Raw genomic sequence first — 26,432 nt, forward strand, 5'->3', positions numbered from 1 at the left:
TTTTTGCACCACCTCAGAATGGAGCATTAATAATATGGAAAAAAAAAAGAACGAAAATGCCTCAGTAGGGGGGAAAAGATGATGGAAGCTTAGTCGATTCTTCTATCGCGTTTTTTTAACAGTTAACGTTTTTTTTTTTTTTTTCCCTTTTCCTTTTTTTCTCTACTCTTTTGTTTTTTTGGAACGGTGCCCGCGAGTACGCACGGCCTTTGGCTCTGAGCCAAGATTTTGTCCCTTTCTACCTAACTTCCTCCTCCATCCCTCTTTCTAAAACTCTTCAGCGAAAGAGTGCAAGTTTCGATAGTAAAGCCAATGTGGAAAAAATATGAAGGGAAATTCACAACATTTTACGTTTTAGGGATGAGTTCTTCAGAATAATTTTTTTAAAAAATTAAACCGAAAAAAAATCTTTCGACTTGAAAAAAAAAACAGCTACTCTCACCTTTTCCCCTTCTATTAAATTAGATACATTTAGAAAGAGCAGTTCACATCACTTTTTTTTCTTCTTGTGAACAGCATATCATCAATTATGAATTATTTAACCCATCGCTTAAACTGTTTCTTAAAATTCGTTAAAAAAAATTCGCATGCGAAATACAGTTTCTCCATTATAAATAAATTTAAAAGAAATTTTACTTAGAGAAATAGGGTTTGTTGTGAGGAAAAGTAATCATTGAGATTCCCCACTAGTTAAGTTGTGGTAAATTCTCAGTTGAAAAAATGCAAAAAAAAATTTTTTTTTCTATCTAACCATTAAATAAAAACGAATTAAATACTAGATAAATAAAAAATTAGAAAAAAAAACAGGTTTGTGAATAATCATGACGTTCTCAATGCTTTTAGCAAGATTTCGTATGAAACATTTGCAGCAGTGCAACAGCAAGAAATTATACTGCACACAGAACTATTACTTTTCAACCATCTTTAAAAGAACAAAAACATTTTATGGTACATAATGATAATATTATGTACAAAATAGTACCAAAATAATTAAATGTTACAACAAATAAAACAAAAAATTGCAATCTCAAAAATCAGTAAAATAAACAAGGAAAAAATGGATTTTAGCGAAAACCAGTGAAGGTTAGTTGTTCCCCCCTGGTAGGGTTCTTTAAAAAATTTAATGTAGATGTAAGAATGTGGGGGTAATTTTTATTAAGGACCTGATTGTCAGGCGTCTATGCACCTTTGCAACCGAAAATATTAAATTTAAGAAAAACGGATGCTGTGGGAAAAGAAAATGCTTGTTTAATCGTAATAATAGCAAATAGTTTTCAATACATTCGAAAACATTTCTAAAATCAATATCGAAATAATTTTTTTAAAAAATAAAGTAAATAATTGTAAGGATTCAAGAGCGGGATTGCGACGAACATTCTGGGAAAAAATTCCTCGAATATTCACTTATTTTTCCAGACTGATTTTATCAAATTTCACCAGATTCATGTAATGATGGCATAAATTTTAAATTATTAATTTTTCAGTTATGCCTGATTCTCATAAAAATATTACAAGACCAATTTTTTTTTCAAAAATATTGGATTCCTAAAATCTTTAATTTTTTCTGACACCTAGAGTGTTTTAATTAAACATAATTGACATATCCCTGACTTTTCCCTATTCCGTAGCCACCTTGAAGAAAGAAAAGCATATAAATGTTAGAACACTGATCAAGGCAGTATTGAGATAATTCAATCGAATCAACTTTAAAAGGTAAAATACAGATAAACAAATTTTTCAATTGGATACCCGCAAGGGACATCACGTTTGTGTCAGCAAATCAGGTTCAATACACGCACGAGACGTCAGTTGCAGGTATCCAATTAAATCTGATCTGGAAATTGAGTAAGCGTGATAATAAACCCAAGCCTTGAAGCTGTAACGTTAACATGCCATGCACAGTCACGTGATTAGACACAATCATGTTATTAGTAGCAAGTAGTACCCAAGTCGCTCACTAAAAGAATAGCGAACTGTAAGATTAGACACGTAGGTACTTTACACACGACACACTAGAGCTGCACAATGGACTATTTTCGAATGGAAGACATGCCATCGCAATTTTTGATCCTCTGCAGAGGGGATGGCTCCCCTGCCTTTTCAGCCCGACACCCTCACCGAAGTCGAGCACTTTACGGTAGAACAGTTTAACGAGGACCGAAATCGCGCACCCTCGGTCCCTACGCAGGCTGCTCACAGTGGTCACCCACCCGCTTACTGACCATAGGCAGTGATGCTTGATTTCGGGATTTTACTGGGAACCGTGTCTACGGGACACTAAGATTAAGACAGTGATCTAAATTAAAAACCTGAATCTCTGGGTAAGACATTAAGATTAATTTTTTTTTTGAAGATTTTTGCTTCTTAATTCTTTAAAATGAAAATAATAAAGAAAGCAACTCCAGGTATTGAAGCCATTTACAAGGATGAGACAAGTGTCACTGATTAATCACATTGAATTTTCGTTCATAAATACTTTCTGACATGAGGTGATAGGTTTCCTGTTCGTATATTTATTCCTGATATTCAGATTTTTGCATTAAAAAAAACTGAGCTAATGTTTTTATTATAAAAATTCAGTATATAGTGTGTGTTTATCAAATGGAAATAATTTTTCAGGATCTTTTAAAACTTAATAAAATTCCTACTGCATTCATATTGTACTATAAATGTTTAATAGTTGATTAAAATTATTATATCTATGATCAGTGAATGTTTTTCATTGCTTAACAGAATAATAATAAGTTTTGCCTCTTGTAGAATTAGGGGGGAAAACATTTTCCCATGTTTGCACAATCAATAAATTTTTTTAATTTTAATAATATAAAATGGTCTTTTATAAACAAAAAACTTCTACACTTATTTTTGTAAGGTTACTTCAAATTCAACTAGATTATTCCATCAATTAGCTTTAAAAAAATGTAAAACACTTTCAAACTTTTATTTTAGTATTATCCAGCAATTAATAAGATAATTTCCGCAGTTAAAACTAATAACAATCATAAAAAGCCATTATAATTTCTTAACTAATAACTACTAATATTTAGTTATTAATACTATAAAAAAAGCGCCTCTCTAACATTTTAAGTAGAAATTGAGTTTTTAATTCAACATAGTTTTTCAGGTTTTGTGCATTTATTTTTATTTTTTCAAATGGAAAAACGTTTTCCTCTTTTTTCCTTGCCTAAAACTATCTGGTTATTAGAAAAAAAGGGTGTCTGGTATTTTCCACTTAACAAGAAGATAAAGATTGAAAATTTCGGGATTCATGGGTTATGAGGTATAAATAACTTTTGTTCGTGAAACTTATGTAATAGTTACCAATTTTCTAAATACGCTTACTATTTATGAATAAATGATTATTACTTTCCCTCAATCACCATTTATTTTCATAGTTACGCTTAAAAAATATAAGTTACCTCGTTTTTCCTTTTAAAGGAATGATTTAGTTAGATTTAATCAATAATTTATGGACTTAATTAGTAATTTAGTGACTTAGTTATAGATGCATGGTGATTGATTTAATTTTTTAGTTATTAAGTTAGCTGGCGATTTAAGAATTCGGATAGTAGTTCACAAGCTAATTAATAGTTTAGTTAATAAAAGATTTAACAAATCAGTAGGTATTATGAATTGAATGTGAAGTTTAACAGCACAAAAAACGAATATGACTGCACTGAACTAAAGGGGAAAAAAACTGATGAAACGAAGTTACTGCAAGAAAAATAGCAGAGTAGCAATGAAACTAACAAAAAAAACAAGGCCACCTAGGTGTCCTAGAGCCCGCATATACTTTAAAAACATAACCACCTGGAGAGGTCAACATGTGTTACAATCCGTTGAGCATGTTTGATTGAATGTTTAGTTTACAGGCTCAAAACCAGAGGAAGCTTTACTGCTCCAGATACATACGAAATCAAACAGTGTTCAGTGTTATAAACTAAGTCGGACTTAAGAGTAAAAAACGAATCAGACAATAACAAAAAAAAATGTAGTCCACTCGGATGCCTCAGGATTAAATACAGAGTTCAATGACAAATAGGCTGCAAGCGAGTTGGGGAAAAATGCTATCAATCAGTGTGACTGAAACTTAATAACTCAGTGCTCCCTCACTGTCTTGGGACGATATCCAACTCTCCCTCCAATCTGATAAACATTCAATGGAGGCCGCGGTGACTTAGGGGATAGAGCGCTCACCTTAAAATGGTGTGACCATGTTCAAAGTCCAGTGATGGCTGATCGATACGAATGCTGCATCCATTTCGCACCGACCACGGTGCTGACGTATAATATCCTCAGTGGTAGATGGATCATGGGATAGCTCTTGCCGCCAGGCTTACCACGGGAGGTTTTAGTCTCCATGTAACACAAATGAGGGTTAGTTCCATCAAAGAAGTCCTGCATGAAGACGAATTTCTCCCAAACCATGAGTTACCTTGTCTTCTGGATTGTGTTCAAAATCACGGCGCTAAACTTCGATAGTCGTAAACTCAAAATTGGGTCGTCTGTTCAACGACGGTTATAAAACATTCAATTACAGAAATAAAGAGAGGAAGGTACTATCCAGAATAACTTTTGTACCAGTGATCGAACTTTCACGTGCTGACAATTTTAATGATTCGAGGAGTAGAGATATAATATTTAGTGCCTAACCATTCATAAAATTACGAAATCAGACACGCAGACATACTTTCCCTAGACAAGCAGAGAGCTTTTTATATGGTTGTTCGATGGAACCCTCGATTTATGGGTAGACAAAATTTAGAAAATATTGGTTGATAAATAGGAATCTTAAAAAGGTTACATAAGCCTATATTTTAAAAGAAAAAAAAGTTACGCCACAGCCGATTACAATATATCCGTATCTTAAAAGCACTGCAGCGCTTCTGATTGTTTTCCTATAAATCGAGAGTCGGCCGAAAAGAATTAACGAAGTGATGGATGCAAATTGCTACATACATTTCAATAAACATGTCATTAATAATATCATTTACTTTCCGATTTCTTACTTTCAACTTCTGTTATTTAAAAAACATTGAGCTTTGAACAATTGGGCTTTAGTTCTGGGCCATTTATATATATTTGTATGAACTTTTCTTTCATTCGAAAGAACCCAGCAACTAATACCAACTATTCCGGATTCGACAAAATATTTATTAAAAAAAAACAGTTGATAACTATAAACTAAAATTTTGTTTAATTTTGCCGACTTTTTAAAAGGCTCAACACGGCTTAACTGCAACAAAGTGGCGTATCACGTAAGCTTTCGAAATATTTAGAAGTAGTGGCGAATAAAAACTCGATAAATCGAATTTACTAAGCGAAGAATCATACAATCAAAGACTACCCTGGTCGAAAATATTTATCTGCTGTCCAGAGGAAGTTCGAATCTCTGAAAACCGGACATAAGCACGCAATAAACTATTAAAAAACCTTACAGATGGTGACAAACTATAGGTGAAAAATTCATAGTAACCTCTGAACCGGGATCTCTATTTTTTTTTAATAAACTTTATACCAAAAAATAAACCTGCAATTAAAACGGAAAGAAGTCTATAAAGCAACAATAACTTATTAGGTATGCAAAGTAGAAATCGAAAGGGAGCATTCATTAGTCCAGATAAGTCTCAACAAAAGGTTGTTTTTCGCAGTCTCCGTCGTAATATGAAATGATGTCTTTTTTTCGAAATAATATGCTATTTTTATAACTGCTGTGTGTTTGCAACTGTCACTCATGACTGTTAGGTCAAGTTTAACCTATCTAAACACAGCGCTGTGTACGCTCATTTTGAAAATGGCGCAAAACGTCCATATGGAGAAAAACCACAGTTTTGTGAAAATGAAAAGCGTATATGGTCCTTTTCTTTTTTAAAAATCTAAAAACTTATTCCAATGCTGCATTACTTGGGCTCATAAAAATTTGCAAAAACTGAGAATAAGGCAGTGATTTTGATAATTTTCATCTAGGCGGAAAAATGCCGCCAAATCGGCGATTTTTAAAAAGGTTTAAAAACTTTTAAAACATTTAAGTTATTTGTCTGTTCTAAATCCCAGATAATTCTTCACTGCAAGATTATACAAACATATAGTTCAAATTCATCGCATTGCTTCAAGTGTAAGGCACTTAAACTATGGCTTTTTTTTACTTCCCTTGGAGACAGAGCTTCGAGAAACAGCATTAATTTGAGTAGTATGCAAAAATGATAAAAAAGCATAACTGGCACATTTAGGATCGGGATGGCTCTTACATATTAAACTAATATAATGGACAGAGCTGATTCGAACCACATTGGTAAGAAAAACTAAAGAACCTCAGTTTGCAGCTAAAGAAATTTTTTGTTCGATTTTTTCCCAAGCGTTTTTGAAGTTATAATTGGAAGATTTAGTTACATTGACAAGACCAAACTGTTGTGAAAAGTTACTTCATCCCCTCTTACTAAAGAACGTTTAGGTAAAACTCCTTCAACCTAAAAATATGGGTTAAGATTTTAAATTTCGCCATTGATTTTGCGTGATGATTCGACGGTCAAAAGACCACCCGAATGTAGATGATTTGTTTAACACAGCGGTTTCCATTTGGTGTTCTGCGGAACCCTAGGGTTCCTCGAAAGAGTTAAAAGGGTTCCAAGAATCGGAGCATGTTTTTTTATTAGTTATGATTTTTAAACGTCTAATTATATTCAGATCTAATTAACAATTCATTTTCGACTGAATATTTCGGTTGCTGTAATGAAATTGTTTAAAATAAAATGCCAATGAAAAAGAAAAAACAATTTTCCTTTTATAAAAAAAGTAAATTTTCCAATAATTCTAATTTCCAACAAACTATAAAATTCAAATCTAAATAAAAAATAACTAAATTCGCCAATTAAGTAATATGTTACCCTAATAACCATTTCGACATTTAAAGCAGTTTTTTTTTTCAATATATATACCAAAAATAAATTCATCAGAATTGTCTACATACTTTGTTTATAAAGTCGGGGGTTCCGGCGAAAGAAGGGTGATGATTTCGGGTTCCATAGCCGAAAAAAAAAGAAAATAATTGGAAACCGCTGGTTTAATAAATAGCATGTAGCAATGAAGTCTAACAACTTACCCATGGAATCAAGCAGGAGGACGACCATACCTCACGTGCTGCAGCGTGCAATCAGAGGATGCACGGAGTGTCGAAGGGGTTAAACCTTTATAAACAGCACGCAATTTAGCCAAACGAAATCGCTTCCAGGCAGAAAGCCAAAAGGGCTGTTTTCCAAAGATCTTAAGAGTTTAGGTAAGAACGCTTGAAGGTGAAGGCTACTACCTGAGCACAACAGTCCAAAGGGAAAACGTTCTTTTCCGTCGTAATTCTGGCGCCCCGCCGTCTGATGTTGTCATCTATGAGAGAAGACTTTTTTTGGCGAAGAACCGAGCAAAAGAAAGGTTATTTTAAACGGTTTCCAGGTATTCTGTAAATAAAGGGTTGAGAGTTTTATCTGCTGCTACAGATGAAGAACGCGGTAACAAAAAAGAAAGTCTATTTAAAATCAGCGTTGTTGTTCTACAATCGATACTCAGCGAAAATAGAACTTAATGTCTAAGCTCAGAAAAATGTTAAGGATGTTCAAAACAATGCCAGAACCAATTGAAATACTCTTAATTCAGATCGCTTTCTTGGATCAACCCGAAATTTCCTCTTATCAAGGTTGAAGGAAAACATGAACCTTGTGAGCCGATTTTTAAGGAAAATAACAAATATTTCTCATAAAATTGAAGAAAATAAATGTGTGGAAATTTTTTATGTCACTAACTTTCACGATAAAGACGAGGCAACATTAAGGGTAGGAGAAAAATTTTAAATTCTTTCAATTATACCAATAAAAAGGTTAACATCAGTACGAAATTAAGTTTTTTATTATTTTAAATAAAATAAAAAATGGTAATAAGTTTGGTAAAATCATAAGCTAAAATTCTCCAACAACTAATATAAAGTGTAAATTCCTCTACAATTATTTCTGGGTAACTTTTTTAAAATAGTATGTAAACCATGTCTATTTCAACTTCGTATCCAAAACGTTGCATTAATACATAAAATAAGATTAAAACGATTTAATTATAATAATAAAAATCACAAGATTCAAACAGATGAATTATCATAATAGTTAAGGAAGCATTTTTAAAAAGTAAATTGTTTTCATCCTTGATTTTTTTAAAAGAAATATAAGATATAAATTAAAATTAATTTTTTGAATGGGCTGCTAAAGTTTACATCAAAATTCTAATTTATGAAGCCCGTTCCGAGGAATGTAACCTAAAATTTTTAATATGTTTCTTACCATAACAACATATGGCGCTACGCATCGAAATGAATGGATTTTTAAACTTTCCGTATTAATGAAAAGGAACATCGATCAGAATTAAATTCATATCAGAAGCAATGCCGGTAAAATTTATTGGGAGAAGAAAAACTTCCGCAAGAGCAGAAAACAAAGATTGGCAGAAAGCCTGGATGCAGCTGTCAGCCAAACACCGCTAATGACGACCTTCAACAAGGACTCAGTTATGCATTAGGTTAAAAATATCGAAGCGGCAGGAGGTTTTATAGTAACTAATAAAAATCAGGTGTTGATATTCATATCCAGGAAAAGTGATTCTGTCAATAAAGCTGAAATCACGGAGATACTACAATCCTCCTCCAATAAAAGAAAGAAAAAGAAACGAAATAAATAAGACACTTGATTTAAATTGAAGAATCCTTTTAAGAAACAGATAAAGTCTATCTTTAAATGAACCTGCAAGTTCTACTGCCCTCGACAGCAACTAGAAGATGTTCTTCGATGATCCAGGAAAATTGTACCCACTCCTCTAAAAGCGGAGAGGTTTTTTTAGCTATTTTTTTTCTCTTCTTTTTTTGCTTTCTTATTACGGAACTTTAAAAAAAAAAAAAAAAAACGCAGAGCGTTGTAATTAAAGAGATCTCCCAGTGTAAGAAGAACGTTCCAATATGTTTCGCACCCATATACCGGAAATTCCCTTTCAAATGTTCCATATAAGTGGAGTATAAGAGGACTTCTAGAAATTCGTAAAGGATCATTTAAAATGTATTAAAAAATGCCTAGTTGAACTGCACAAGCTGAGAAAAAATACTGAGGTTAAATAGTAGTTGTTATATTAGCATTGTCATTTTCAAACATTTAAATACAAAAATTATCTGCATTTAAACTCCAAGAAGAAAGAAAAAAAGAAAATATTTTTATATTCATTCTAACTGTAGGTAGTCGAGGTCTACCAACATATTAAATTTTGCAGACGATTTGTATCAACGCTTTCACGTAATAAGACACACAACAACAGACAAATACCTTATTCTATTACAAATAATATTTTCTTTTTATTGATTTTATTTTTAAGTTTTTGTCTAGTGTTCAAGCCCTTTTTGCCTACTCAATTCTTCATATTAAAGTTTTCATCAAATGAATTTTACGCAAGAGAAATGATGATCAGAAATTTTAAACAAACATGTAAACAATTATTTCTTAAAAAAAAAATTATGAATGAATAAATTTTGCGAATAATTTTTGATCAATAACCTTTTTTTTTTTTACATTACTTTAAAAATATATAATCAGTGTTCAATACCAAATAAAAATAAATATTTTCTTTTATAGCTTAATCTTAAGTCCATGATACCCATGAATTTCTCTTTCGAAAAATTCGAAGAAAATCTTTCATTCCATATTAAATGAAAAAGATATATAAATATATATTTCAATTTACACGTTAAAACCGCCTTAAAGGGATGATAAACTTATGCTCTTTCTAAAAAAACATTTACCCTAAATTCAAATGGTGAAAGCTGTTCGTATTTTGAATGTAACATTTCAGAAATTGAATCAAAACCTAAATTAAATACCTAATTACCGAGATGAATTGCAATTAATGCGTTATTCTGATTGCTTTCTGACACATGGATAATAATGTTGTCTTGAGATGGCATGAAACGCCAAATTACGCCTATAAGAGAGAAAATTCGCACATTTTGAGATTTACAGAAGTTATTATCACGTTCAAATAAAGATTAAAAACTAACAACCAGTAACATATCTACAAAACTTGTGCAGGCCTTACCAGTGTCACAAAATTTGCTATTAAAAACTGCGATAAATCTTCTTGCACATGGATTACTTTTAAAGTATGTCTTACGGTTTATCACTTATCATTCCAGACTTTTTGTGAAACATTACTCATAAGTTTTTTTTTTTTTTTTTAANTTTTTTTTTTTTGAAAAATTATAAAAACTAGTGGTCTAACTTTTTTGGAAAGGTCTCTGTTTTTGTGAAACTGTGAAAAATCTACTCTGTGAATATGTGAAAATAAGATTTTTATGTTTTAGTGAAGAAAACATCCATAAAAAATCTTGTCTTCTTAGGAATTTTGAAATTATCAATTAAAGTCGTCATTGACGTAAAATGCAAAGATTTGCAATGATAAACTATTTTGTGAAGAGTCCGTTGAACAAACCCGCATGTCTCCAAGATGGACTTAACAGAAAAACCCATCGGGTACCAGTCTAAAAAATAAGATGGTTATTCATGTGCTTTGTAAGAAAATAAGGGAAATGTGTCTTGCACCATAATCAACTTTCAAACACATGTTTTTGGATGCATTCGATTAGAACATCATGTGATCTCGGCTTCTTGCCACAGAAGAAGGCATTCGCCGTTTCGTCGAATCTGATGGGTCATACAATGAAGTCTAGTGGACAATTTTGCTTCAATAAATACCCGCCATAAAAAAAAATAAGTTAAGTGCTAATAAATAAGAATACTTTGTTTCAAACTTTTTTTCTATCTCACTTTGAATAAATTAACTTGCAGATATTTTTTACAACTAACATACCACTTTCCGAATGGTAAAATTATCATAATTACTTAATAACTACAATAGCAAAAACCAAAGGTGTAAATACGAATGCAATAAAAATGATGTACGATATGTAGATTGGTTGATATACAATGGGCATTTAGCATTGGGAGAAAGCCTGTCATGAAAGCATCCAATTGACAAGATTTATAAAACTTTCAATTTCGTAGCAGCGAAGTATTTTTTATGAAAAGAAAAACTCTTAATAATATCTATTTTGAATTGTTCGGCCGGATACCATCAACAGTCATCACAAAGCCACGCAACAGGAAATCCGCCGCTCGTGATGATATGATTTAAAAAGTAAGAGAAAATTCAGGTTTAGCCAAAACACAAATTTTCACACGTCGTTAGTTTTTAACGCTGCATTGTGAATAAAAAAGATTAACTTGCAGTGCATCTAAAAAAATGTGTGAATAAAGGCTAAAAATCAACTTTTTGTTTACTAGAGGAATGGTTCCCAATTTTTTTTCGGCTGCGGAACACTTAAAAAACCAAACCTTCCTTTGGCGGAAATCCGAATTTATAAATAAAATGAAGGACAATTGTGAACGTATTAACTAAAAAAGAAAGACTGTTTTGAAAATATTTAATAAGAGAAAATAAAATATTTTGAAATTTTTTTTATTGTTTTATCCATAGTAATTTTTAAGTAGGTTTTACGTCCGAGAGTCAAATTCGCAGCTCTGGATCTGAATCTAGTTTATCCAACAAAGGATAGGGTATACTTTGTGCTATGTAGACTAAAGCAAAGAACAATATGAATAAAGAAGTTAGTCCATTTATGTACTTACATGTGGGCTTTATTTACGTTGTTTTTTGCTTTAGTCTGTAATCTAGTCCAGCTGTTAATTTATATGTGGTGCATATATATGCTATCGTGAATGATCGAAATCAAGAGAGTGTCGACTTTTACCGGTGAATGTCAACAATCACATAGTCGGTTTGGTGAATGTCCGAAATATTTGTTATATCTAATTTGATATTAATTTATTCGTAGATATTATTATATTTATTCGAGACTTTAATATCTGCTGAGGATAGATAAGGAGTAACATATCAGTGTTCGGAGTACCGGTTAAATGTATACTGGGCAGTGGCACTTAACTAGACGTAGTATATATTTCGCGCAACTATGTGATTGTCAACATTCACAGGTGCAAGTCTACAACCACCAATTTCGGTCATTCGCAGTAATATATATAAGCTGGAAAGGAATAAAATAATTGCGGTTTTATTTAAAAATTTAAAAAAGAAAACGTTGTAATAAACGTTGTTGTTTGGGAAACATTTCTTTATTAACGAATTTAGTTATTTTATTTTGATATTAAAAGCGTGATGGAAAAAACTAATGCAATCTTTTACAATTGCAAATCCGTTTCATAGCTAATTCAATACATAATGTTTGCTAGGAAAAAATATATATATAATTTATAAAATTGCTGACTTTTTAATTTAATAAAGGCTACCGAAATATTTTATAAATAATAAATAAATATTCAAACATAATTAAAGGTTTCAAACAACATTACTGGTTTAAAAAAAAATGTCCTAACTCTCGGAACCCTCTGAACTCCTCCACGGAACCCTAAGGAGTTTGCGAAACACCACTATGGAACCGTTGCACTAGAGGAAAAATATAGTGTTGAAATAAGCATTATGTAAAAAATAAGTTCATGTAGTTTCTTATTAATGGGTGCTGATAGTATTTTTATAAAATATTATTAAAAAATTATATAAAGAAAAAATGATAATTCATACAGCTAAAAAAATTTTTACAGTGCATATTTTCAAAAACCTTTCATAAAACAAATGCCAGTTCAGATAAAACTTAGAAAGAAACGATTTTTTTTAATAAATTTTTTTTCAATCGTATTGTATTTAAAAAGAATTATCCGTTACGTTTTAAATCAACCCATAACAAAACTTTATATATAAAACAAGATTCTATTCTATAAAACAGAATTTTAACACACAATTTATTTTACTTTTGATTTGAAATAAGTTTTCGGGGATACTAAATATGAACTGTTTTAGTGGCCAAACGAATCCGATGGAATAATGTAAACAAATTAATTCATTTGAGCTAAAACCAGATTTAAAAGCAGGAAGAAAAAAAATCTGCCAACAATGCTTAATTTTAAGCAGAAAAAAAAATATGCTACAACACTATAAAATCAGGATTTGTGCCCCATTTTACATAAATTAAAATAATTATTAATAACTAATTATATTTTACGTAGGACTTATTATATTATGACATTTTTCGTTAATTATACAAAACATGGTTATTAAAAGATGAAAAGACATTTAATATAGATGCGTATACTAACTATTCATGGTAAAAAATTTTGTTTTTCAATGTGCAATTTTTAGGCACGTGATTAATAACTAATACAATGTAGCATTCAATTTTATTGTTATCAAATTATTTAATCGAAGCATTGATACATTCTGTATTATTAAATTTTTTTAAAAAAATACTAAAAGGTATGAGAAATTTTTGAAAGGAATGAGAATTTTTTTTTTCTTTTTTTAATTTCCTTTTTCACACTTTATAAAAGCTGCGCGCGGCGAATTTACATACACGATGCTTCAAATGAAACCTCACATATGCAAAAGCAACTAATTCTTGAACAATATTTTCTGCACTTTTTTTTACACTATATGTATAAAGAAGAAAAAAAAAATCAAGAGGGATGTCAGAAGTTACATTTCGAATATGAAGAGGGAAGTGCTGGGAAATTAAATTACGGGGGATATTGCAGAGGTTCTAAACGGGAGGGTGCCGACACCACATTTGGAACACATCCGCAGAACGATGTTTTTTACACGTGGCATGAAACAGGTCCATAACCCGTGATAACAAAAGCCTGATTGTGTGAGAGAAATATTAAAAAGAAGGTGGGATGGGAGGAAGAAACAGAAAAAAATAAAGTTGAGAATCCAATAAAACGGAATCGTCATGGCAACAGCAGCGGCTAAACAGAAAAAGGCAATTACACAGGAAAAGACAATTTGCATAAAAACATAATTTGCCACTATGCACACCAGGTTTTCCGTACTACCTGTGGCATGGCCTCTCCCCCTCTTCTCCTGTAATTACCACAACCAAGATTTTCAAATTCCGTGTATTCTGAAGAAGGTTATTAAATTTTAGAAGGTTAATGGAATGCAAAACCAGACTATCGACTCAACATAGTCTAGTCTCTTATATATAATACATAATGTGATAGTTAACGGCATTTTATTTTTCTTCCTGCCCCTAATATATCACCTCAAATATTACAATTTTTACAGCATTTTTTGATACTTTTTTGACACGTAAAATCATTAAACTATTTTGTATCAACGCTAACTAAAATGTTAGAGGAGGGGAAAGAAATAGGAGAAGCCGAAATTCAACTTTGTCTCATTTTGAATAAAGTAAATAATAACAATAACGACTGCGACTGAAGTAGTTAATTCGATGTTTTGAACAATTCAATGCTGATAATAGAAACAAGAGTTTGGGTCAATATAACGATAATCCACCTTTTCAAAGTGTACAAGAGAGCGTTTTTGGTCAGAAACGCCACGATTTCCGTGTACGCAATAAGATGTTTTTCCGTATTGTGCAGTTTCCAAGGGAGAATTCCGGAAAATTAAAAACCTGGAAACAGTACTGAGGGAGAAAAGTTTGATGAATAGTGATATCCAAATAGACTATAATTTAATTATTAATAACATTTTTCGCATTAGAAATAAAATATAGGTAAAGATTTTCTAAATTAAAATTCTTCATTTAACACTTTTGAAATGTGTATAGAAAAACTAGGAGTTATTAACTTCTTTTCACTGAAATCTTCATGTTTCCAACACATTATGGTTTTAGATTATAAAATAATAGAATAATAATTAAATATCAAATAATTGTTCGGCAAAGACACACAAAAGAGAACTGTGAAATATATAATATAGTTCGCGAAAAGTATAATATATGTCCGCGAGGAGCTTAACTATCATCTAATACGTTACGTTACATGCGTACAGATGTCACTTATTCAATTCTTAAAAAAAATAATAATAATAATCTTCAAAAAGCACGTTTTGCCTTTTAATTGTTTTTATCAGTATATCTATCACTTGAAATAAAATAAGTAAAAATAGATAATTTCCAAATTAAAAAGCATTTTTAAAACGAATTTCAAAATTGCTCATCATACTATAAGCAATTAACTTCTTAATGCTTTTTTTTTTAACGAATTATGGTTTTAGATCATTAAATAAAAAATCAATAATTAGTTTAATACCAAATAATTGTTTAGCGAAAATACAGACAAAAAAAGTACTCTGAAATATTAAAAATTTAATTATCAGGTTTACCTTCATTTCTCGCGAGCGCAGCGAATAATACTTTTTAGGGAAGTAGACTGCAATTTAGCAACCTAGTCTATTGAATAAAGATTACAGCAGCATGCGGGATGGAAATATGGAAAAAAAGTAAAGGGGAAAAAAGGATAACACTACAGAAAAGAATTGCATTCACGATACGTTTAGAAACGAAATCGTGACACATCATAAAAGAAAAAGAGGCTTATCATTATTAACCCTTTGAACTAGTGGTTTTTCGCTATAATTGAAATAATGATGATAACGAAAGACTAGAAATACGCAAAAAGTTAAACATAGCAGTTCTGAAAGTTTCAACAACTACATGTTAAATAAAAGTTCAACTTGTTCAAAAGAAACTTAAATTCTTGGCTTGGGGGGGCAGTGTTTTTACTAAACGAGCGATAAGGAATACGGCGAGTATTAAAAAAAAATTATATGTATACCACAGACTTTGATGAATTTTTAAAAAATGATATTTGCAGCTCATGTCGATGTAGAAATACGTGTCTAAACCGGCGTAATAACGTGTCCTACTAATTATCGCACCACAGCTTTCAACATAAATTTATAATGTTGGTTAATTTTGCTAAGACACATTTTGCGCTTATATTATTATTCAAATTATTTTAAGATACTTTAACGATAACTATGTTATAAAAATAATTCAACTACCTTTATAAGCAGGCAGATGGAACATACAACGAGCGGATAATATGTGGCCAAGTAGAGCCCGTGATAACTCTGATAAAAATTAATTTTTTAATATTCATTTTACATTAGTTGCCTTCATTTTCTAATGACACTATAAAATCATACATAAATTAAATTAAAAATACATCATTTAAAAACAATTAACTATGCTATCGATCAACTTAGTTTACATAGAATACTACAACTATTAATATGAGAAGTACGAAGTGGGTCGTTATTGTTGTAGCGTATTCTGTTTTATTTCTAAATACGATTGCTACGTGATTTGCTGAAACGAAATTCAGCTGGGGGAAAAAATTATTCTACACATTGAAGGCAATTTCTTAAGAATTTGAGTAAAGAAATAATCAAGAGAAAGCTGGAAGTGTTTTTAAAAGTTGTGAATCAGGAACGGCATGAATATTTGAAGTTGGCCTCCTCAATTTACTGAGGGGGAGACGGATCAAACGGGAGCAAACTCTACTCTCTAGACCAGGGGTCACCAAACCTTTTTGATCATCGACCCCTTTATAATTTTTCGAAATCTCCATCGACCCCAACAAAAGTAATTTTCTGTTAATTTAAATAAAACTCTATTAGATACTGTGTTTGTACATTTATTTTATGATTTAAACATTTATTAAAGTAATAGTACATTGTGTAACAATAGTTTTTGAAAAATGTATTAATATTGAAATTTAAATACCTTATTATTAAATAATAAGTAATTATGCATAAGTAGATATAATAAGTAAAGTAAAGGTGCTTCTTGATCAATATGATGGGTGTGCCTGGTGTTTTTTTTTTTTCGTCAAAATTGGTCAATTTTGTAATTTTTCTAAAAAAAATACAAAGTGTGCTATAGTTTTGTCGCGGGCTGTACTAATCCATATTATTAATTATTACCTTCTTTTTTGTGCATTGATAATTAAAATTGATATCTAAACCAAACAAATGGTTTTATCGAAACAATAACTAATTATCCAAAACTGTAAAAGTTTTAATAATGACACTGCAAATATTCAACACAGTTTTCAAAGATAGCTGAAACTGCATATGATATTTGCATTTGTAACGTCAATGCTCGTCACACGTGACATTTGGACAAACGCACATATGCGTTTGTCCGTTGACTTATAAACTGCCCTGAGTTCCTGCCACTGCGCGGTGGTACATAAATACTTGTTTCACCCCAATAAATATACGTTTATTAATTTATGTTTTATAAAGAAACTGATATTGAGTCAATTATAAAAAAAATTCACAAATTTTACATACTTAATTAGGTATGTGTGATTTGCGTATTGAGAACTGTTTCTTTTTTCGACCCACAATTGACCCTTCCGATTCGGATCGACCCCCATTCGCCCCCCTGTCTCAGATGGCCCCCCGCTTTTGTTAAATAGACCCCTGGGGGTCTATATAGACCACTTTGGCGACCTCTGCTCTAGACAAACGCGGTATTTTTCCTTTGTATATTTGAAGCTAAATCAAATGACATTAACTCGAGAAAAATAATAGCTAAGAAAAATATATACAGAACAGACAGAAGTTACAAAAAATTTAGTTGAAAGTATAGTATAAAATACAATGTTTGATAATACATATCTACGCGTCTGACATACTTATCTAGACAAATATGGCCTTTAAACCTATGTATTTTTATACGCTAATTCAAATAAAACCGAAACAAAGCTAATGGCACAAACAATGAAGAAAAAAAAACGTTTTTGATCGTAAAATGTACAGTTTTGTACTTACAACTATTAACAGTCTAGGCCTCTGAGGCATCTATCTATGCAAGGGCAGTAATAAATCCTATATAGTTTTTAATACTAAATTGAATGGGGAAAAAAAACCATGTCGATAGAGCTAATAGTTTAGAAGTTATGAGAGTTTTCAATATAAATTTATTAATCTTCATTAATACTTAAAAAAAAAAAAACGTTAAGTTTCGTGTGAAAGATTTTTGAAACTAGATGGTACAATGGGCATTTCATTATTACTTTAATATTTTTGATTCTTGAATTCTTAACTTATTGCTTACTGAACCATCCGACACAAGGGTAGGACTTGCAAGAACAACGAGAAACAGAAATAAAATATTAATAGTTTCGGATTGCTTTGATTTGCGAACCTCATTTACAGAAACGAAACCGTCAGTTTATTGAATTTAAAGAAAACTTCTAAACTATTAGTTCTATCAATTTGCCTTTGATTTTATCGAATTAAGTAAAAAATAATATATAAGAAATTAAGCCTCGATAGTTTAGATAAAAATGTTAGACGAATAAATCAGAATGAAAACAAAAATTGTTCTTTTTATACATGAAACCTTTACGACTCATAACTTCTAAACTATTTGTCCTATCACGTCTTGACTTGAGTCCCATTCAATTTAGCATAAAATGATACATAGAGTCTAAAATTTTGCTTGTTTATAAATAAATATAAAACCTTTAAAAAATTTGGAATTATTTGTTCGATCAATTTTGTTCCAGTCTCATTCGATGCAAAGTTTAAAATAAATAAATAAATAAATAAATAAAAAAAATATTTTGCTTGTTTAGAGATCGGAATTTCAGACGCGTAAATTGGTATTATCAAATATATAATGCGTATACTAACTATTCATGGTAAAAAATTTTGTTTTTCAATGTGCAATTTTTAGGCACGTGATTAATAACTAATACAATGTAGCATTCAATTTTATTGTTATCAAATTATTTAATCGAAGCATTGATACATTCTGTATTATTAAATTTTTTTTAAAAAATACTAAAAGAATNAAAAAAAAAACAGAACAGGGGCTACCAAAAAATTGCCAAATTTACATTGACTCCATTGATTCATAAATAATTGTGATTATAGGCTTTTCAATCTCTTCCAAATGGAACAGTACCAAAATAAATAAATAAATTTAAAAGAAATATTATAAAAATAGAAATATGTAAACAAGATAAATCGACGTGACTTTATACCGTATTATATTCATTAAAGTTATGAAAGGGCACTTATCGAACTTTAATGTAGATACACAAATAGGCAAAATAGTATTTTTCTTTCTCTCGCTAAATTCTATTGAACAACCATTGTAAATTTTAACGAAAGCAGACCACCTCAAAATTCGAGTACGCGACACAACATGTCCTTTCAATTTAAATAAATATTTAAATAGAACATTCAAAAACTCATGATAATTTTTTTCCTACAGTAAACCGCGTTAGTTATACGCAGATTTTTCTTTCAGATTAACCTAAGAGTGAGGATAAAAGCAACTACCGCATTGCTTCGATTTAGATTAGAAAAAGAAACTACTATTTCCAGCAACGAACGGATGAACCAGAAACACGACCTAACCATGTGGGTGCACGCTCATCTAACAAAAGCCAGCTACAAAGTTCATAGGATTCTTTTACGTGTGGGCGCAAACAATTTCAACCAAACAATACATGCTTTTATAACCGACACAAAGCACCGCCAACGAAAAAGAGGGTTATAAATATACTAGCGATACATTTATCGTGAATATATAATACTTAACATAAACCCCGAGAGTCGTTTTAATTATTAATTCTCCCTTCAGAGAAAAAAAAGAGGATATAATTGATGGGTTTATAATTGGGAAAGGCGATAGATAGCAGTTCGGTTACTGAACAAGTGTTTAATTATCCGCCGAAAAACTTTTGAAAGCAGGAAAGTCTTTTAGCGGGCGATTTTAAGGGTTATGGTTTCAAGCTCGTATCAAATACCTGCAAAGGGTTGTTGATAAGCGAGCTAAAAGCCTGCTGCTTTTCACATTGTTTGTAAGTCGATACTTCACAGATTCATTAAAGGAACATCATTCATTAAACTATTCAGCGCTTTATTATTAGTTGAGAGTTTCTCTTAAATTATAAATCGAGCAGAGTTACCGAAGCTTAGAGCTTGAGACTTTGGACTTAATAAGTAAATTCGATGATGTTAGTCATTCATTGTTGTATTCCGCATTAATATATTAAATAAATATTTTTATTTTCGACTGTCTTCTCCGTAATGATATAATCAAAAATTAGCTTTCACACAGAGAGAAAAAATTGCTATAACCATTTTGGGAAGAGAGAAAAAAACTTTGATTTACATTAGTTTAACATAACTGGGGGCTATCGCTCGCCAACCTCGAAACTGCTGACAACGTTCTTTTCAGATCGCCTGGTCGCTTTATACAAGATGGTTTACAAGAACATACTGAGTACATTTTATTTATTTTATTTATAAGGTCATTGAACATTTGTTTCTATTTATAAAATTTAAAAGCAAAAGAATGTTATGTACCATTTTATTACCTTTTATCTATTTCAAGTGCCTTGGGAATTTTTTTCCCTCCATTTTTGAGTCAAGTTTGACACGCTTTGATCAGCTTGACAAGAATATACAATGTTATGTATATTTGGTACCTTGTTATGTAGAAGACTGGGAATTTTTTTCCCTCCATTTTTGAGTCGCTTAGTTTACAACACGCTTTGATAGCTTGACTACAATATATAATGTTATATATGTTTGGGGCAGTGTAGCGGATTCCAGCACTTGTACCATTTGACTCTCGATTAAGTTCAGTTCAACTCTTTTTATACACTACAGAGGTTGTTTACTGTAGAGAGATTCTATGAGTATTATGGTAGTTGATTAAAATATTTTTCAAAACTCCTGTAAAAAAAATATAGGGTGACCTGGGGTAATTCCTGATCAAAAAATGCAAACATCTATTTTGTGAAAAAACTATTCAAGATAGAATTTTAATATTTACTGGAAGTTTGAGGCTATATGAGATGAGTCCTATGCCTTCTTCTTTTGTTTGAAAATCTAATTAGAATTTAAGAGATTTTAAATTTTTAGTGATCAGGAATTACTCCTGGTCTTGATCATTTGTGGGGTAATTCCTGATCACTTCTGGAGTAATTACTGATCACCAGTTTTAATTGTAAAGGGGCTGTTTAAAAATAATTATATAATGGTAATTAACAAATAAGACATCAAGATCAAACAAATAATCCAAAAAGATATGTTTAAGCAGCTAATAAAACTATTTATTTAAAAGCAAGAAGAAAGATTAACACTCTAAATTTTCCAAAAATCTTTGCATCATGCCATACATTTTAGGCAATCAGCCAACTCATTCTCATGTTTTGCTGAAATATAAGAGAGTTCCCTCATGGGTTACTTTTGCTGGATTTTTTAACTTCATTAAGTGAAAGTGTAAAGTAAAGGAAGGTATGTCAACTCAACAGCTCTGGCAGCAGCTCTCACATTGAAATTTTCATTTTCAATCATTAAAAGAAATTCACTAATTTTGCTTTCTATAAGCTTAGTATCCTTTTTAGGCTAATAATTTCTCACCATATNCCCTCCATTTTTGAGTCGCTTAGTTTACAACACGCTTTGATAGCTTGACTACAATATATAATGTTATATATGTTTGGGGCAGTGTAGCGGATTCCAGCACTTGTACCATTTGACTCTCGATTAAGTTCAGTTCAACTCTTTTTATACACTACAGAGGTTGTTTACTGTAGAGAGATTCTATGAGTATTATGGTAGTTGATTAAAATATTTTTCAAAAATCCTGTAAAAAAATATAACAAGTTTCATCAGCTGAAACATTAAATGAACCGTTATTTTTAGACCTGTTTTCATAATTATTACAACCATTTAAAAATTACGTTTATTCCAATCACTTCAAGATGGTGAGAGAAGAGTACTTAAGTTAAATTTTTAATTTTGGTTTTCACGAATGTTTCTTTTCAATACTTCACGAACTTTTAATAATAAATTATCATTCAACAGAACTATATCTTTCAGAAAAAGATTGAAAATAAAGGGATCGCTTTATTAGATTAGAAGAAATAGTGTTTGACAATTTTTAGATAAATGTTCGCACATTTGTCAATTTTTAAGATTTTTTTTTAAAAAAATTTGGTTTAAACTAAAGAACGCCGATTTGAATGCTGTTAAAATAAATTTTTTAGAATCATATTGGTATAATTTCATCAGAAAAAAAATTAAAATAGAGAGTTAAATACCACACGCCTTAGTTATATCTCAAATTATGACAGCCTTCTATTTTACATGTTTCGAAAGATACTGCGGAGAAAGAGTAAATTTCCACCATGGACCGGGGTAGCCTGGTTAGTAGGGCACTGGGCCCATATCCAAGAGGGCGTGGGTTCGATCCCCGTTGGCCGAAGACTCCCCGTGTAGTAAATGGTGACTGATGCACGTTAAATCTGTCGAGTCACAAAGTCCTCCATGTTCCCATAACAAATCATACCTCTGGGGGTACTGATCCAGGAATTCCCCTTGTCTTCTGAATTGGGTTCAAAATTACAAGGCTACGGAGTTGAACATTAGTAATCGTAAACCAAAATTGGGTCGCCTGTTCAACGACGGTTATAAAATAAAATTTCCATCATCAGTTTATTTGTAAAACTTAAATAAAACGAAAAATAAATATTCAGAACTTTTCCAACCCGCTTCCACTCTTTCGGCAGTTCGAAAGGGAGGAAAAGGGCAATCGAGCCTAATATGACTAGAATTAGTATGTAGTATCATTCGAAATATTCCTGATATAGCGAGTGAAAAAGGTAAAAATAGAACGAATGAAGACAATATGGGAATCAATAAATAAGCAAACCAGTATATCAGCTAATCATTGAATGAGTGTATTAGTTTAGTTCGTTCGTAAATAATTATCAAAAAGTTAATAAACTAATAATTTGTGATAAAGCAGGACCCCTTTAAGAAAAATCTTTTATTTCTTACACAATTGAATACTTTTTAACAAATGGAGGAAATAAAAGCATTCATGGCATTATATTTTTATTTGGTTTAAGAATTGATAATTCAAAAGTAACTGAGAAATTCAGGATTTGAAGCCAAAAATGCAAATTATTCGTGACCCGGATTAACCTAGCTTAACATGAAACAGAAAAGGAAAACTCGGCAAGTAATCGTGATATATATAAATATAATTAATCCAGCTCTTTGCAAATGTTCTCGTCTTTTTGCAAAAAGGCCGACTAATTGAAAAAGTTTCAAAATATTTTATATATTTAACTTTTTAGCAAAAAATTACTCAATCAGCCTTAATTTGGGCAGGCTTATTGCAATGTGCTATGTAGGTTCATCGCAAACGACTTGAGATAAATCAGACTGATTGAGCAATATTCTGTAATTAGCCTAGGTAAGTAGACTCATTAGAATAAGCCTGAAAGTGTCCGATTGATTAAAAAAATATTTAAGACTTTTCTAATTAGTTTTTCGTATTGCACAGCGACTCCCAAAAAGTCGGACTTATAAAATCGTCAGCAACCTTAACTACAGGCTATGTGTGAAATACGCTGGCTCTCCATAGAATATCAAATCATTTTATAGAATGCGTATTATTTTTAGGCGCAATACGCGATATGATAATTATACACTTTATCTAGTAATTGTAAATATTACTTCGGCATTCTATACAATTAAAATTCTCAACAGGCAAAATATGAAAAAGGGTCATGTTAGAATTGATTATGACTTATTTCTCAAAAATACATAACTTCTTTCATTTAGGGGTGGGAGAGTTTTCTTATAATTATGTTATAAAACATTAACGCCATTAAAAAAATTATTTTATTCGAAAAATGTTTATCATTATCCTTTAGATTGAATGCTCAGGCAATTTGCGAAATTTCAAATCGTTTCATAATTTGCGATCAATTTTTGCTATACGATAAAAAAAAAAAAAATGTAAAAAAAAAAAAATTTTATAAATAAAAATACTGCAATCCTACTCAACATCTTTCAATGACTAAACCAAACCCCCGGCAATTTTAATTCTCGAAAATTTGAAATAAGTATTATAAGTTCTTCTAATTACAAACAATGAAGGGGAATCGGTTGGAAAACGCCCGCCTCTTCTCCAAAAGTGAACGAACCCACGTGCCCGAACAGATCGCCCACTCATAAAACCTGGGTTGCTCCTGGCAACGGGAACACCAAATCCTTCGTAATGAGCGGGAAGAGTTCGAGAACCAGGAATCGGATTGGGATGGGGGGACGACATATGAAAGAGAGGAAAGTGAAGCACTTTCACAACAGGACAGAATTGGCTCAATTTGTAATAATGTAATCCTTCCGACATCTTTCGCAAAATCATTTTTCGTTGCCGCTATTATTTTGAAGAAGGCAAGCCCATTATAAAAGATGAAAGCGATAAAAACTAGCAAAAGGGATTCAACTTTACGAATTTATATTATTTCAATGTAAATGCAGTATAGTGTTTAAAAATATGAAGAGAAATCAAGATTTAGTGTTTCTACAAGTAAGTCTAGGGCAACGAACTTTGCTGTAATAATCTCCCGAGACATTTTATTTCAACACATAGCGAGAGAAAAATCTGTCCTTTAAAGTTATGTAAAGTTTCAATAACGTAGGCCATTGTTCTGTATTTTCAATTTAATGAATGACATCATTTCTTGTTTCTTATAAAAACAATGGAATAAAACGCTTCAGAGCTCTAAAAGAAGTTCAAATGGATTAACAGTTTAAAAACGACAAAAATAATAATACACTTTACGTCTGAGCAAACCTAAGGGGGTACAACACAGTAAAATTTTCAGAAAATGAAAAAAAAAACTGCATTGTATTTTTTGATAGTTAAACAATACAATGAATTGATTTTCGTAAAAAATTTTAAATTACAGCATACTAGGCAGAGCGAGACGCGAGGTAACACATAAGAACATGTTAACTTGTACGCTCAGTTGTTTTGCTCACTCCTATCAAAACATTTAATAAAATACTATCATTTTATCGATTTTATTGAGAAAAAAATGTGTTTAAAACATGTACGAAAAAGAACTAATGGTAATATAAACAGTTGAAATTGCAACTTATTTAGCCTTAATGAAGGTTGCAAAGGGTTATTGACAATTATGGTACAATTGGAATAAGATCAAGCAGCCAAAATTTAGGCTCAAAATGAAGATGACCAAAGAATTTCGGCTGCCACTCAAACATATGAGAAGTCAAATGAGGGGACAAGAAAAAGGGCCACTTGAGCCTGCTGAAAATCATGGAAAAAAAGCATTGATTGATTTCATTAGTCGCAAAATTTTATGCATTTATGCGGATCAGAAAATTTAAAAGCATTTTACTCGAAAACTATGTTTCTCTTACTTGCTGTATCTCTTAATTGGCACGATTTTCAACCTATTTACTTCAAATTTTGACACAATGTTCACAATAAATATTGTTTTCGTTACACGTAGGGATTGTTTTTAAAAATTCGATTAACTGGTTTTGAGTAATCCACGAAAGTTTGACTTATGTTATGTCATTCCCATAAAAAAAAAATTTTTTTCTTCAAAACACTGTCATTTTAATTTTTTAAAAATTCCACGAGAAACAAAAATTTCCGTCATTTAGTTTAAAAAAATCAAAACGAAATCAAATTTGATTACTTTTTTCTTCTTCCAAAGTTTTTGATAATTATGGTCATAAAAGAAATGATTGCTTATAACCAATAAATTATGTAATGATTATGGCTATTAGCAGGCTATGAATAATTTAAAAAATAAGTTACAAATAATGCATTATATAAGCGCCATTTTTTAAAATTTTTGTAATTGTAACATGATAAAATAAAGATTAGAATATGTACAATAAGATAAAAAAAAATATTAATTTAATCCCAATCGTTTCAAAATTCATTAAAAAAAATCCTTTTTACAGGTTTCTACTGTGTTGTTCGTCCTGAAAATACTAGCTGATTTGAATATCCTTTCCTCTTACTAAATAAAAATAAAAAATCGTAAATACTGTTGAAGAGAAAAGATTATTATTTTATTTATTTATAAGTCAGATTTTTTTTTTAAATGAATGTAGTAGTACTTTATGTTTTGAAATCCTAAAGAAAGGGCATTGGATTTTAGCCAAAAGATCAAGAAGTTATAAAAAGTACATAAAATGTCTCAATACACTAAGAAAATCGAGATACATTATGCTGTGATTAGCATGTAATTGATAAAAGTTTGTTTTTACAGCTTCTCAACAATGAAAATTTAAAAACAGAGGACTTAGCAATGATATTTCAAAAGAGAATAGATCTAAGAAAGGTTTCATCGCTTCGTTCGAAGAGAAAGGAAACTTAATTTTTGTGCACATAAAAAATAATAAATAAATTTAAAAAAAAAAGATAGTAAATCCCACTCTGTTTTAAATGAGAGAGGAAAATCACTCAATAATTTTTACTTACTTTCAAATTCATAGATTCTTCGATATCATAATTTAAAAATAACGAGGGCGGAAAATTGCTAAAGTAAATTTTGCCACTTTCGAAAAAATTGTCTCATGAAAACAAGAAACTTTGCTTCGAAGAAAAATGTATAAACTTTACAATGGATTATTATTAAAACTGCTTCGATATTTAGAAATATCGCAAAAAT

At 30.9% G+C, this 26,432-nt stretch overlaps 1 protein-coding gene across 3 annotated transcripts in view; it reads right to left on the minus strand.

Moving 5' to 3' along the window:
* The window catches only part of LOC122271711 (protein FAM117B), a 98,453-nt gene that overhangs the window by 16,976 nt on the left and 55,045 nt on the right, over nt 1-26,432 (minus strand). The window contains exon 1 of one of the 3 annotated variants that reach the window (XM_043053913.2): nt 7,100-7,443. The exons of the other annotated variants lie outside the window; for them this stretch is intronic. Coding sequence (XP_042909847.1) covers nt 7,100-7,127 — 28 coding nt within the window. The 5' untranslated portion in view covers nt 7,128-7,443. Of the gene's footprint in view, nt 1-7,099; nt 7,444-26,432 lie in introns of those variants that run through there. 3 annotated transcript variants of the gene reach the window in all.

Source organism: Parasteatoda tepidariorum, chromosome 2, assembly GCF_043381705.1.
Source record: "Parasteatoda tepidariorum isolate YZ-2023 chromosome 2, CAS_Ptep_4.0, whole genome shotgun sequence".
NCBI classification, from domain to species: domain Eukaryota; kingdom Metazoa; phylum Arthropoda; class Arachnida; order Araneae; family Theridiidae; genus Parasteatoda; species Parasteatoda tepidariorum.